The 15,511-nt window shown below is 36.2% G+C and overlaps 1 protein-coding gene across 2 annotated transcripts; it reads right to left on the bottom strand.

Moving 5' to 3' along the window:
• Nucleotides 1-14,897, bottom strand: Vbp1 (VHL binding protein 1). 2 transcript variants are annotated; one of them, XM_005087516.4, is made up of 6 exons: nt 14,756-14,897; nt 12,349-12,473; nt 9,986-10,052; nt 7,818-7,916; nt 3,616-3,754; nt 1-1,033 (listed from the first exon to the last, which is right to left on the bottom strand). In XM_005087516.4, exons 1-6 carry the CDS (start codon nt 14,846-14,848, stop codon nt 963-965), a joined length of 594 nt encoding a protein of 197 aa, XP_005087573.1. In that variant the 5' UTR covers nt 14,849-14,897; the 3' UTR covers nt 1-962. The 2 variants fall into 2 exon arrangements, with proteins under 2 accessions (XP_005087573.1, XP_021079448.1); XM_021223789.2 differs by lacking the exon at nt 14,756-14,897 and adding an exon at nt 14,578-14,692.
• Between the last annotated feature and the right edge of the window lie 614 nt (nt 14,898-15,511).

The raw sequence follows: 15,511 nt of genomic DNA, 5'->3' as shown, positions 1-15,511 counted from the left end.
TTTGAATACCACTGTTTTAATAACATGAAATACAAGTACAAAACGTCGTACAAGTATACTTTTTATTACATAGAGATAGAATAACATGCATGCGTTTTCATCAGAATCTGTATAACCAAGTACTTCTGTCACAGTACCAATGGCTTTCCAGAGATTTTCATCAGTCCTATGCAATTTTAATCACAAAAAAAGTTTACAACTCTTTTCAACCACTGCAGATTTATATTTATGTTGACATACCTGTTCAAGGTGCTTTGGAGAACTGTTACATAAGATAAAATTACTTTAGCTTAAAGTTTTGAATGGGAAGTACTCTCTCACATTGATCAAGTCTCCCTTATACTGGCATTGCAAAGACACAGTGCACTTAATGTGAGGCCTATATATGTCAACAGCCCTCAAACTATGTAGGAAATTAACTAATCATTTTCTGAAAAGGTTAGAGTATCATAAAAGCTACTGGTTAAGCAGAAATGCATGAAACCCCATTTATAGAATACAACAGCAACAAAGAATGATAATGTTCTACAAGTACTAAAGAAAAACAAGTCTACAAATATTGAACTGTTGGTCTTTCTTGCCTCTAAAAGGTTTACCACATCACATGAGAGTAATATCAATCAAGAAAAAATTGTGTAAACTGTGCTGGTACCCAGCATTCAGCAGCCTCCATAGCATTCCTCACAGTTTTCGGCCATTTCAGTTAAGAGTTGTCTTATAACAGATAAAATAAAATGAAAGCAGCATTACTTTGCAGGGAAATATGAAAAAAAAATACTGTTAACTTCATAAAATATTTGAAAGTAATTTCTGTTTTCATAAATAAATAAAATGGTGTTTTTAAAGTTTTAATCATTCTTGTTGTGAAAAAAACACTCAAAGTTACATCATCAATCTTTAAGGATAAACACTGGCTTATTTAACATGTTTGGAAACCTGAACCACATTTTCAATTGCTGGTGTTATGCTTTGTTCTTGGTAGAATCATCTTTGTTTCTTCTTTTTACATCCCAATTATAAACCCTGGCCATATCTACAAGAATTGTCAAAGAAAATGCAAATATGATTCTAAATAAGAAATGAAATTACTATTTACTTATATAGTGAAACAAAGACACAAAAGTCACACAAACAAAAATACTAGTGGCAACTACCACTGACAGTCAGGCTGCTATACTATCAATTGCTAAGAAAATTCTGGAATCAACTTCTATACAAATTAAGACTTCCAATCAATAATTGCTTAGCATTATCTAGTCAACTACGGTACTACACTTGATGAGTATGTGCTAGATATTTTCAAGAATTTGAGACATCATCTTGCAATATTGCTCAGGCTGTCCTGAAACTCAAGGGCTCAAATCAGATACCAACTCCAAACTCCCAAGTATCTGAAACTGTAGTGTACAAAACTACTGTGCATAACTCATTTTTTCTATTTTCTTATTTGTCAAGTTTTAAAACTAATACCTCATTCACGAAATTTCAAAAATCTGATTCTAAATCCCACAAGTTCTTTGGGTATAACAGATCCTTTAGTTTACTAGTATCTACTGTGTGACTAGGTACTCTACAAAGCCTTGAATAAGTTAGATGAATTCCATTCCTTAATGGAGTTTAGATTCATTAAAACTTACTCTAATATCTATCATTCTAACTTTTCCAATTTACATAGTATTACATCAATGATAAATGTCACTTCTCTAAGTTTCCAGGATTCAACTTAAATGACTTTCTTTCATTATATCTCATTTTCTCTCACAATTAACAGCTTTTATTTTCCACAAGGTCTAGCTCTCCTAGAGCCTCAGGATTTCAGCTGAATCAAGTATTCACATCACTAGTCAGATAATGATCCTGGTACTAAGCCTCAAAAAACCTATCTTGCCTCAAAAAACCTATCTTGCCTTACCCAAGAACTTACCTACTACATACTACATGTTGGGGGAGCTTGCAGCTCTTACACTTGAAAAGTTCAGGGTTAAGCCAGCAAAACAAAGTACTATGTGCAAAGTACGGGGAAAAACCTCTCTGACAGGATTAGAAAATGTTGAGGAATGCTCTAATGCTTAAACTGAAATATGAAGGATAAAGGAGTATCTCCAAGTAAGAAAAGGGAAATCATTCCAAGTAGGAGGAACAAACGATGGAAAGAACAAAAGGAAACACAAAAAGCCTGAGACATTTTAAGGGTGAGTAAAACAAGTTATTTGAAATCCAGAGCAGAAACTGTTAATGGAAGGAGTCATAGCACTTGACGACACTGGCTGAGGTATGAGACTAGTGGGAGACACTCGAGACTGCCTATATATGTATATACATATTATATTCAACAACTAACAGTTGAAATATCATAACCAGAGGACTAAAAGAAAGATGTGTGAATTGGTAAACTCATGTTAGAAATGTTGTAAAGTACAAGATCTACCATGTACACATTCTGAATCACCAAAACTGAGTAACATCATAATACAGAAAACTTCATGGGGAAAAACTTGTTTCCTAACAAGAAGTGTGAAGGATGACACCCAGGTGTTTTATCTTGAGTATGTCAAGAACAAGAAGAAGAGACAAAGCAGAATACCCCAGTTAGCGTTAGCTGTCACCTTGACAGTCTAGAGTCATTGCTCTGAATGGCCTGTGATATGACAGTCTTAGTTCCCCGAAGGTAGCACCACTCCATGGGCAGTATAAGAGAGGTAAATTAGTCCCCCGAAGGTAGCACCACTCCATGGGCAGTATAAGAGAGGTAACTGAGCATGAGTGTCAGAGAGCCAACAACGAGTGATCCTACATAGTTATTGCTTCAATTTCTTGCTCTGACTTCCCTCAGTGATGAGCTGTAACCTGGAAGTGCATGCCAAATAAATCCTTTCTTCCCCTAAGTTGCTTTTGGTCAGGTTATCACAGCAACAGAAAGGAAATGACAACAGAGGAAAAAAGAAGTTGTAAGCATTTCTTCCCCTTCAAGTTTCCCCTATAATGTTGTATTGCATCTCAAAATAGCTTAACTTTTACCTCAAAAACAAAACAAAAAAAAAAAAAAAAAACAAGCATTCCCTGACCTAACTTTAGGACATGCCTATTGTTTACAATTGATATGAAATTATCATGGACCTTACCTATTTTACATGTAGAGTTTTAATAGGCAAAGACTTTGGCACCCTTTTACCCTCCAGTGATTTTCATGACTCACAGGGCTTAGCACACTTGCAGAAAACTCAGGCTTTATCAAGGTCTTACCTTGTAGCCCAAGGTGGCCTCAAATTCATAAAACTCTTGCCTCAGCTTTTGATGTGCTGGGATTACAAACATGGACTATTGTACCTAACTTATAGAGAACTTTTAAATATTTGTGAAATTAAACTATTTGATTATAAAGGCATAATAAAATATTTGAAAAAAAACTTACTGACAAGCGTGAACCTGCTGTCCAACATCTCTACATTTCAAATTTATTATTTTATCGCTAAGCTTTTTGATTCACATAAGATAGTCATTATTTTATGCAATCTCCAACTTTACATTTAAGAATAAAGTCATTCTTCCCATGAAAGCAATATAAGAATTTAAAAAGTTTTTTCTCCTTCTTCCCTTTATTTGTTAAAAGGATACTGACTTCTGTAGTAGTAAATTGATCTCGAAGAAAGTCAAGGTCTTCCTCAAGAGAATCCAAATTCTTTGTGGCAGTTGATAAATTCTTTTCTAACAATGCCTGAGCTTCATCAATATCATATTCAAGCATTACATTAGCCTGAAGATAAAAAGTCATGACAATTACTTAACAATCTCCATATTAGGGCGTGTCTGCAAACTGCAGTCCTTGAACAAAACCAGTCCACTGTCTTATACAGCAGAGCATAAGACAAAGAGCATATAGCCTGAAAAATAGAAAATACTGCTATTTGACCCTTTACAGAAAACTTGCTGACCACTGAGTTACAGGTATGTAGAAAATGAAGTATTAATAAACAAAATCACATCACACACAAAGAAATGGGCAAAAGGTACAACAGTGTGTGTTCCCATTTCTGTAAAAAATGCAGATGTATATGGTCTTTACCTGTGTATGTACAAAATTTTTCTTGAAGGATACCAAGGAATAGATGTTGATTACTTTAAAGGCAGGTACACTGTGCTAATGAGAAATAGGTTTTTCACAGCATGTCTTTGCTATAGATTTAATGTCTGTCTCCCAGAATGGAAAGTGCCAAATTCATATATTAATGGAATTTAAAGATGGGGCCTTTGGGAAGCAATCAGATTTAGATGGCATCATGTGGGAGGAACCATCATTAGTATGTATGCCTTATTGTTTTACCACATGATCTCTTCTACATCATATCATGGCCAGTACCAGATGCTGGCACCAACCTCTTGGACTTCCCAATTTCCAGATGCATCAAATAGACCTAATTATTGACTTAATTATAAATTAACCAGTCGGTGATAACTGAATTATAGCAAGAAAAAATGACTAAGATAGTGAAGGCCAGGAATTATAACCAGTTCACCAAACCCAAGATGACTGATAAATAGGTGTTTATTGGGGATGAACTTACACAGATAACAGTAAGTAACTGTTGCAACATTCCTGCTCCAAGGATGCAGACCCTGCCTCCCTGATGCTCTCCATGACCCAAGGGGCTTCTGCTCCGCACTCCTCTACCTTAAATGGGTCATGTCCACACCTGTAACCACGCCCAAAAGACGTGGCCATTGTTACAGGTTCATAGGCAAGATACCCCTACAAAATAGTGCTTTTGTACCTTTTAAATTACATGTAAATATGGTTCTGTCAAACAAGTATTAAAGCATAGAGACTCATGGCTATAATCCTGGAATGCAGGAGACTGAGGAAGGAGGATTTCACTCACTAGGCAGTGGCGGTGCACAGCTGTAATTCCAACACTCAGTAGGCAGAGGCAGGCAGATCTCTGTGAGTTCGAGGCCAGTCTGGTCTACAAAGTGAGTTCCAAGACAGCCAGGGCTGTTAAACAGAGAAAACCTGCCTCGAGAAACCAAACAAAAAAAGTTTGTCTAAGGAAAGAAAAACAGAAAAACTCACACCTACAATCCAGTACTCAGGAGGCAGAGGCAAAAAAAAGTGTCAGGAGTTCATGGTCATCCTCAAGTACATAGTTTGTTGCAAGCCTGGGATACACAACAATCTGTCAAACCACAAAACCAAAGAAGGCCAGCAATTAAGAAACTGAGGCAGAAAGAGTGGGAGGTCAAGGTCATAATGGGCCACATAGGAAGAATTTGTTTCAAAAAATCAACCAACCAAACAACAACAATAATAAAAACAGGGACTGGGGGTGTAGTTCATTGGTAGAACACATGTCTAGCTATGCAAGACTCTGTGTTCTGTAAGATGGGTGGCTATAATGGTACTTATTCAACATCACATAACTATAAAACAGTAACTAAAACAAACAAAAAACCCCACAAAACGAACATTAATAGCTGGACGTACGGTTTATGCCTTTAATATCATCATTTTGGAGGAAGAGGCAGGAGGATCTCTGTAAATTTGAGGTTAGTCTGGTCTACATAGCAACTTCTAGACAAACCAGGACTACAAGTAAGACCCTTTACCAAAAAAAAAAAAAAAAAAAAAAAAGAAGCAAGCAAGCAAACATTAAAAACCAGGACACACACATAACTCAAGAACACTGAAAATACATGTTGGTACAAAAACGTATTCACAGAAGCCAAAAGGGAGAGATATACTAAATATCTATTAGTTGATAATGAAGTAGCAAAAGGAATATAGAATAAATGTTAATAGAAATGGGTTTCTTTATGGGGCAAATAAAATATTCTGAAGATAAAATGAGGTGATAATTGCACAACTATGAACACACTATAAACTATGAAACTGTTTACTTTTAAGTAGTAAATTTTATCTGAAGTGTTAAAAAGAGAGACAGTATCTTGAAAGAAATGATTTGGGACATTTACACACAGCAACAATATAGCACACAGAAGATATGAAAACTCCAAATATTATCAGTAAATTAACTGGAAGACAGCAGTTTTTAGTCAGACACAAAAGAGAAATATAGCAGGCTATCTATTTACATGTAGATGCTTTTAAAAAAATGAATGTATAGTGATTATCAAAGACTGGGAGGGGTTTCGGGGTAAGGGTTAGAGGGAGTCTGGTAATAGGTACCAAAGCACAGTGTTCTAAAGAACTACAGTGTATAATACTTTACTATTTCTATGTATTTGGAAGCTTGTTGAGACAGTCTTACCCTGTAACCCAGGCTAACCTATAACTTGAAGCAATTAGCCTACAGAAATGCTGGGATTATACATATTGTCATTAAACCTAACCCTTATTATATAGTTGATAAAATACTAGAAAAGAGGAGCTTAAACAACTCCAAATACAAAGTAGTAAAAAGATGGAAATGTTAAATTGCCCTTAATAGATTAGTATATGTTGTATATACATACTGAATTAGTACACTGCATCCAATAAATATGTATGGTCAATATAACAAAGTGTTGGTATAAATCAAACATACAACAACTGCCTAGCAGGCATAAGTCCCTGAGTTCAACCCTAGTAAAACTATCTAAGCATTTCTCTTTTGAGAAGTTGAGAACCATGTCTTGGGGTTACTGTTCTTTTCCTAAGCATCTTCTCTCTCTAAACACTCCCACTTAGATGTGACGCATCTCTTATACTTCATAAACTCTAACTTTGCTACATGCTGACTTATCCCTGAAGTTATTGTATGCAGCATAGTCAAAGATCCACTTTTACCTAGCAGTAGTCCCTAAAGCGGAAGAAACATCCTCTGGATACCAGCACCAGTGCTGCAATATATTTCCCCACCATCACTGACACTAGGACTGAAGGTGTTTACTGAGGAATGTAGCACGTTATGTTGTAATATCTTGCAATGAAATGTGAATGACAGTTGTATATGCACCACTTCTGAAGTGTACAATTATAGGACATCATATCAGGGATGACAGGAGCATTATATCATAGAAAACAAATGCTATAAATAAAGGCCTTTCTTCCCTAACTGTTCACCACTTTGTCCCTAAATTGATTGTCATTTGCCAGCATACCACTGATATAAATATACTTTGAAATAGAAAATTTGACTTTGTTAAAACCACTGGTAATTCCCAGGGACTATGCCTCTTAACGCAGGCCAAGGCTCTCCCTAGTTCTTTGTCTCCACCCCTTTTAGCTTTTCCTTCTAGCCCACCCCCATTTCTTTGTGAGACCCACTGACTACTGACTCCCAAGAGCTGGGATCACAAGCACACGTTTTGCCTTTTGTACATGAGTTCTGGGTATTGAACTCAGGTTTTCATGCTTGTTAAACAAGTACTTTACCAATTGAGTCATACACCCTCTTCCTTCTACTGCATTTTGAAAAGACAAAACATTAACTGTAATCTCAGTAGTTGGTAAGCAAAGGCAGGAGGATTATGAGTTGAAAAAACAGTCTGGGTTACATATGAGATCTTGTCCTAAAAAGAGGATTGAGAAATATGGATCCATGGTAAAGTGCTTTCCCAGCATACTCAAAGCCCAGAGTTCACCCCCCCCCCAAAGCTGAAAGACTAGGTTTGGACAATTTTGTCTTTACTGGGAAAAAATTAAATGTGTTCAGCCTTTTAAAGATACTCCTAATTCCAGTCAGTTTCTAATTTGAACTCTACACCTTCATTCTTTTTAAAATCAAAGGGAGATAAAGACATTGTATATGAAGAAAAAATAATTTTGCTGGTTAAAAAAACGCTGTTTTACAAATACAGTGGCTGTGGCTATATTTACTTACCCCCAACCACAGGCACACTTTATCAGTAGGTGGAACCGAAGCTTTGCAGTACAGGTTATCTGCCAGTAAGAATCTGGTCTCCATTGAATTGGTAGACTCCTTTTAAAAAATGACAGTACCACAGACAAACCAAGTTAGTATCAAGGTTATAAAGGAGGGATTCCCATGACATTTAAAACAGTACCATCATAAAGACTTACTTAGTTGTAAAAAAAAATGAATGGCTACTATATAATGAATGGCTAAAATGACTTTGCATGGACTCTGATTAGTTACTTACTAGCTGTGTAAATTTGGCATGTCACCATCTATGTCTCAAGTTCCTCATCCATAAAATAAGGACAACAATAGTCCCTGCAGCTATGAAGGTTTTGATAAGCCTCCAAGAAACACATCTTAGTTTTGTTTTGTTTTTTAAAGATAGTTTTTTTTGTTTGGTTTTTTTTGTTTGTTTTTCTTTTTTTCTTTTTTAATTTATTTATTATGTACACAGTATTCTGTATGCATGTATCCCTGCAGGCCACAAGAGGACACAAAATCTCATTACAGATGATTGTGAGCCATCATGTGGTTGCTGGGAATTGAACTCAAGACCTCTAGAAGACCAGCCAGTGTTCTTAGCCGCTGAGCCATCTCTCCAGCCTTACATCTTAGTTTTAAAGTTAAGAAAGGCCTTGGAGTAAAATGGTGAACAAAAGTACTCCAATCAAATGGGACAAGGAAACAAGCAGATATCACGATCCTAATATCTGACAAAATAGACTTCAAACAAAAGTTAGAAGAGATAAAGAGGACACATAACTCTAATTAAGGGAACAGTTAACCAAGAAGATATTACTATTTTAAACATATGTGCACCAAACTCCGGAGTGTCCAATATCAGTTTTAAAATATCTACTACTGGACTTAAAGATACAGATTAACATCAATTCATTGATAGTAGGTGATTTCAATACCATACTTTGTCCAATACACAGGTCATCTTGACCAAAAAAAAAAAAAACCCAAATGAACAAAAACACCCAAAAAACAAAAAACAAAGAAATATCAGAATTGATGTCATACATCAAACAGACCCAATAGATAATCTACAGAATATTCTACCCAAAGACCAAAAAATTATATACTCTACTCAGCAGCATATGGAAGCTTTTCTCAAATGAACCACATCTCTGAGACACACTGAAAGCACTCCCATAAGGAATATTTACAGCTAAGTGCCTACATTAAAAAAAATCAGAAAGAGCATAAATAAATGGCTTAATAATGCAACTCAAAAAGTTGTAAAAAGAACAAACCAAATCCAAACCCAGTCAACATAAAATAAAAATCACAGCAGAAACTGACTAAATAGAAACAAACAAACAAACAATATAAAGAATCAACAAATCTAAGATCTAGTTCTTTGAGAAGATAAACGTAACTCAGATACCCTTGCCCCAACTAACCAAAAGAAAGAAGAATCTAAAATAACAGAACTAGAAATGAACAAGGAAACATTACAATAGACACCAAAGAAATGCAGAATATTATAAGGGACTATTTTAAAAACCTGTACTCCAGTAATCTGGAAAACCCAGAAGAAATGGATGAACAGATTCAGACAAACACCAAAATTAAACCAAGAAGCCATTATACCTAAACATATCCCTAAGAAATGAAGGGATGAAATTAAAAAGTCTTCCATCTAAAAAGAAGTCTAGCACCAGATGGATTTGAAGAAGACTTACATGAGACATTCAAAGCAAAGATCTACAGACAATCCTTCTTAAACTACTCAAAACAAAACAGAACCAGAAGGATCACTCCCAAAGTCCTTCTATGAAGCCAATATGCCAGTAACACACCCATAAAAACAAATAATAAAAGACTCTTATATTATGCTACTTCAGAATATGACGTTTTAAAAATATCCAACATCGTTTATAATGAAAACTTTACACAAAGTAATTTAAGTGAGGAGCTTAGAATTAAACTTGATTTTATGGAAAGGCCACAAAGCCATCTTTTTACATAAGTATACTACTTTTAATGTTACTGCATAAGCTCAAGAAGATAGGGTGAATCCTACTGCACAAATGAAGTACCAGCAATCAAGGAGTCAAGGAAATCAGGTTTCTGTTGAAGAATTCTGATTCACTTATACTTGCAAACAAAAATACACTTACTTTTTTCTTCTGCATGTATTTTAGAATTTCCAAAGTCTGTTTAATTTCAGGAATCTGACCTTTCAGCCTGTGAGGAGAGATAAAATGGTTAATATAGTATTTTACAGGCAAAAATAAATATCACGACCATCTTATTAGCCTTGCAATTTTCAACTGACTATTTATAAATTTAAAATAGTCAATATATTTCATAAATTTTATTTAAATATTTTAGGCATGAGAGAAAATATTTATGATAAATATAGTAAAACAAAATATATTTAATAAACCATATAGAGAATACTAAGGATATAAACATTTGTTTAAAATATTTAAAGGAAAAAATATTTAAAGGACTAAAGAGATACTCAGTGGTTTAGAACACTGTTCTTTCAGAGGACCCAAATTCAATTAATTCCCAGCACCCATGTGGTGGCCCACAACCATCCATAACCCAGTTGCAGATCTGATGTCAGTTCTGACCTCCACAAGCACCAGGCATGCACATGGTGCACAGAAATACAGACAGGCAAAACATTCATATGCATAAATATTTTTTAAATTAAAAAGTAAGATGTAATACTATGGATACATAGTGTAAAAAGCCTTGCTTCATGTCTAACTGCCTTTGGTTAACATTTCTAGAACAGGCCACATTCTGTAAAAGTAATTCACAGGGTCTGCATTTGATTATAAACTTTCATTTAAAAGACTGATTTTATAACTAACTTTTAAAACAATACATATTCAAATATATTAAATCCCAAATCTGAAAACATCAATCACCTATGTAGTACTGTATGAGGTTATTTCAAATATATATACTCAGCACAAGTACATTAAAATAAGCTAAATATCAGTCAAAGCACAGTGATGACTTCTCAGTGTATGCATTTGTAAAAATGCTTTTAAAAATGTAAACAACCACCTTGATGCCCTCTGAATCACCCAGTGTGAATTATTACCTACTGTATCATAGATAAAAGTTAGAAAAGGGTATAGACATGTATATGATCTCCAGAGGTAGAGAAAGGGTCAAGTTATGAAGCTGAGACATACAAATATAAATATGAAATGCAAATTAAAACTACAGAGATTCCTTCTCACCAGACTCAGAATAGCCATTATCAAAAACACCAGGCTATGTCTGGTGGTATAGTATAGGCCTGTCATCCCAGCTACCTATAAGGCAGAGACAGTGAGATTGTAAACTCAAGACCTACCTGAACAACTTACGAACTTACTTCAAAATAAAAAAAAAGGTTTAGCAATATAACTCAAGGGTAGAGCATCTGCCTAGTATACATGAGGCTTTAGGTTCAATTACCCAGTATGGCAGGAAAAATAAAACCAGGTCTTATGGTACACACCTGTAACTCCAACACTAGAGAGGTGAAGGCAGAATGATCAGGACCTTTAAGGTCATCCTTTGCTACGTAGCAAATTCAAGATCAACCTATGCTACATGACTCTGTCTCAAAAATAATTAATTGGCAATACTGGCAAGGATATACAGAAAAAAACATACTTTTATACTGCAAGTAGGAATGTAAATTATAACACCTTTTATATAAAACAATATGAATGTTCCTCAGAATTCAGAGAAATAGTTCATCAGGTAAGAGTCCTTGCTGATGAGTAAGCCTAACAACCTAACTTCAATCCCTAAAACTCACAGAAAAAAAGGATGTGACTGGTGTCTGTATTCTCAGCATGGCAAAATGAGAACTTCCCAGGAGACAGGAGAACTGCCCAGAAGCTCACACATCAGCTATCCTGGAGTATATAAAGTGGCAGAAATAGCAAGAGACATCCTGCCTCAACAAGGTGGTAGAAGAGAACTGATTCTAGAAAGTTGGTCCTCTGACTTCCACACATGCACTATGGCACATGAGAACCTGTGCACACATAAGTGCACAAACATAATTGAAAAAAAAACTAAAAATGGAAATACTACCTAATTTATCTATATTATTCCTGAGTACATATTGAAAAGGAAATAAAGTAACCATGCAAAAGTTGTATGCATACTAATATTCACTATGGCACTATTCACAATAACCAAGAACAACAGATGAATGGATAAACAGGTATGTATGCATGGTATATGCATTTACATGGAAATTGAACACTACACAGCAATTAGTAAGAATGAAAATATGTCATTTGCAACATCATTAACAGAACTATATAGGTCATCATGTTAAGCAAAATACACCAGACTAAAGTAAAAGGAAAGGGTGGCTGGCATCAGGGAAGGTGTATATGATCCAAGCATAATATCTGCATGCACAGATGTATCAGTATAAAATTCATTAGCTCATACAACTTGATTAATAATTATAATAAAGAGTTTTTTTAAATGTAGAAATTGTTTTGATTACCTCCTTTTTTTTTGAGCAAGGTTGAGTTCCATAAATTTATACTTCTGATATTGCTCATCCAGCTTCTTTAACACTGTATCTGCAGTCTCATTCCCAGGCTGCTTCATGAAAGAATCTACATCTTCCTTTAATATGAAAAATAATATATTATAAAATCTTAAATTCATATTGCAAATCTGATTTTCATTTTGTTTACAAATTAAAAAAGAAGTTTTGCTCTTTTTCTTCAAAGGTTTGCTTTAAAATGTTTTTCATAAAATATATTCTGATCAGTTTTCCCTCCCCTAACTCCATACTCTTTCTCTCGCTTTTAAAAACAGGCAAACAAACCAAAAAAAAAAAGCACAATTTTAAAACAGACAGGAAAAAATACAAGACTCACACATAAAAAAACAAAAAATCTGAAATAACATCCAAGCAAAAGGTCACTTAGGAAAAAAAATGCTCAAACAAGCAGTATGAGACAAGTCTACAAAGGCTTGTTTTTAATTAAAAAGTTAAAGACAGCCGGGCATTGGTGGCGCATGCCTTTAATCCCAGCACTCGGGAGGTAGAGGCAGGCGGATCTCTATGAGTTCCAGACCAGCCTGGTCTATAAGAGCTAGTTCCAGGACAGCCTCCAAAGCCAGAGAAACCCTGTCTCAAAAAAAAAAAAAGTTAAAGACAGGTGCAGCTGGAGCTCTATGGTATACCACTTGACTACCAGACATGAACCTAGGTCAATCCCAGTACTGCCAGAAGAAAAGTTATAGCTAAATCAGACATAATGGTACAGACCTATAATCCCAGAACTCAGGAAGTAAAGCAGAAAGATCCTAAATTCAAGGCCAGTCTCAGATATACAACATATCTGTGTTATCCTAGGCTACATAATGTATGTCTAAAAGAAAAAAGACAAAAATAAGCTAAAGACCATTTTGGGCAGTTCATATATTATGTAGCTAATTTATTCTTCTCTTTTTAATTCTGATTGATATATAGCCCTAGTAGTAAATATAAAAATTACTAGCAATGAAACACACTGCCTATTCATGTACCCTAGTCACTAAAGAATTGAGCAAATTGTTTGGTATATTTAACCAAAAAATTTTAGAACCAGGTATCACCATGTCTGTCTTCAATCTCAATGCTCAGAAAGTAGAGACAGGAGGGTTGCTATGAGTTTGAAGCTAGGCTAGATCACACAGTGAGTTCTAGGCCAACCTGGGCTACAGTGGAACAATCTTATGTATAAGGCATTGAGCATGACCAAAGAGGTTCCGAAGTCCTCCTTTCTGCTCAAATGCAAATTCTGGATACCTCATTTATATCCTGTGTGATCTGGGACAAATTATTCAAGGACTCTGTTCCTTGGTTTTTTCACCTACATCTACAAGGTAGAAAAAACAGCAACCCCCTCTTAAGTTTTGCAAAATCTCTTAAGAAAATTTCTGAACCTCAGAAAATATTTCATATAAAGATCACTTGAAAGATATTTCTAAAAGCACAGAACACTGAGAATACACAAAAATTATTCCACCAGCAAATTAAAACATACAATATAAAATGTGATTTAAGTAAAAGAAGTGGGTCTTTTTAAGAATGTCAGACAAAGGACAGAGTGTATATACTTTTGGTACAACCCAAAAGGTCAAGGAACATTCCACTAAGATTTTATAGCAGTGATTCAGCACAAATAAATGAGACAATATATACAACTTCTACCTTCTCTTTAAATTTTGGTTGGTCTCCCTGTTAACTGAAACTTTCCAATTACATTCCCCACAATTCTCATAACTGCAATTTGTTGTCTACCCAAACTGCTTGAATGGTATAACGAAAACCAAATATAAAATGGTTTCAGACACCTAAGGACAGCCGGTTGGTTATCCACTGCATAAGACCTCAATTACTAAAAGCAAGACACACAAGGACTTCACAATAGTGCTAATATCTACTTTCTCCGCAGTCTGGTTCCATTCACATGGAAAGGAACCGCGGCCCTTCTCAACCTGACTAGATGCCACTCGGCTGTTCTGCCTACTTACTTTTAAGTGTCCACCCATGTATTTCTCCAGCATCATAGTTGTCGTCTTGTGCTCCTCAATAACCCGCTTTTTTTTTTTTTAAGGCAACAGGAGATGACAACTGGCAACAATTTAACAGTTTCAAAGGACGCCCGCCTAACATCCGGGTCCTGCTTCCCGAGTCATCCTCCCCGCTCCCACTTTTAGGCCCTGGTAGGGTTACCGCTCTTCGAAGCCATCCTCGGCAGGTTCTGAAAAACCAAGATGTGTGTTGAGGTAACAGGCCGGGCATTCCCTCCCAGGACCTTTTAGCTCAGCTCCCCGCAACAACCCAGGCCTGTGGGGGAATGGAAAGCAATCTTCACCCTGAGGCCAAGACAGGAAAGAACAGGGTCTCTTACCACAAACACCGCTTCAGGAATCCCTAGGTGAACCCGCCGCCCGTTTCCAGCAGCAGCAGCTTCTAAGCCACATCCGTCCTGAGCCACGGCCATCTTAAGAAAGCCCGAACGCAAATAACTGCGTTCTGAGGCGGCTGTCGTTGGCGTCAGTGATTGGAAGGTTTTCACCTGCAGGCCCGCCTCTCTTCCTACGAGTCTGCGTATTCATTGGTGCTTACTTTTAGGTGGTAATTGGCTACATGAGTGTGAGTGACAAGTTTAGAAAGGAATGTGGTAAAGAGGAATTGCTGGGGGACTAATTCCGACTCCAGGGAAAAGGAATGTCTGAGATTTCAGGAACTGGCAAGGCTAAAGCGCTTGGAATCCAGACCATGCCAGATCGCGCCCCACATGCGGCTCAGTACACAGTCTCCAGTAGCTTCCGGGGCGATCCCAATTTCCTCTCACAGTCTGATGAACCTGATTCTGATTATGTCCCCCGGACTCATAATAAATACCCCACCTTTTGCACCTATGTGCCTTAAAAGCCACCTTCATAGAGAATCTCATCGCCCTCGGGTTCAAAAACTTTCAAATGCTTATAATTTACATGCAAAATCCATAGAACTGTGACTAATTTTGTAGGCCTAAGGACTTGCCCAGCGTGGTTCTCCACAACAAACGTTTAAATGCAAATGTATTGATAAACCGGGTGTGGTGGCATAAGCACTGCATGAGACCCTATTTGCAAATATATGAATATTAGACATAGAACAA

Source organism: Mesocricetus auratus, unplaced genomic scaffold, assembly GCF_017639785.1.
Source record: "Mesocricetus auratus isolate SY011 unplaced genomic scaffold, BCM_Maur_2.0 Super-Scaffold_100003, whole genome shotgun sequence".
NCBI classification, from domain to species: domain Eukaryota; kingdom Metazoa; phylum Chordata; class Mammalia; order Rodentia; family Cricetidae; genus Mesocricetus; species Mesocricetus auratus.
This window is presented reverse-complemented; position numbering and strand designations above follow the sequence as displayed.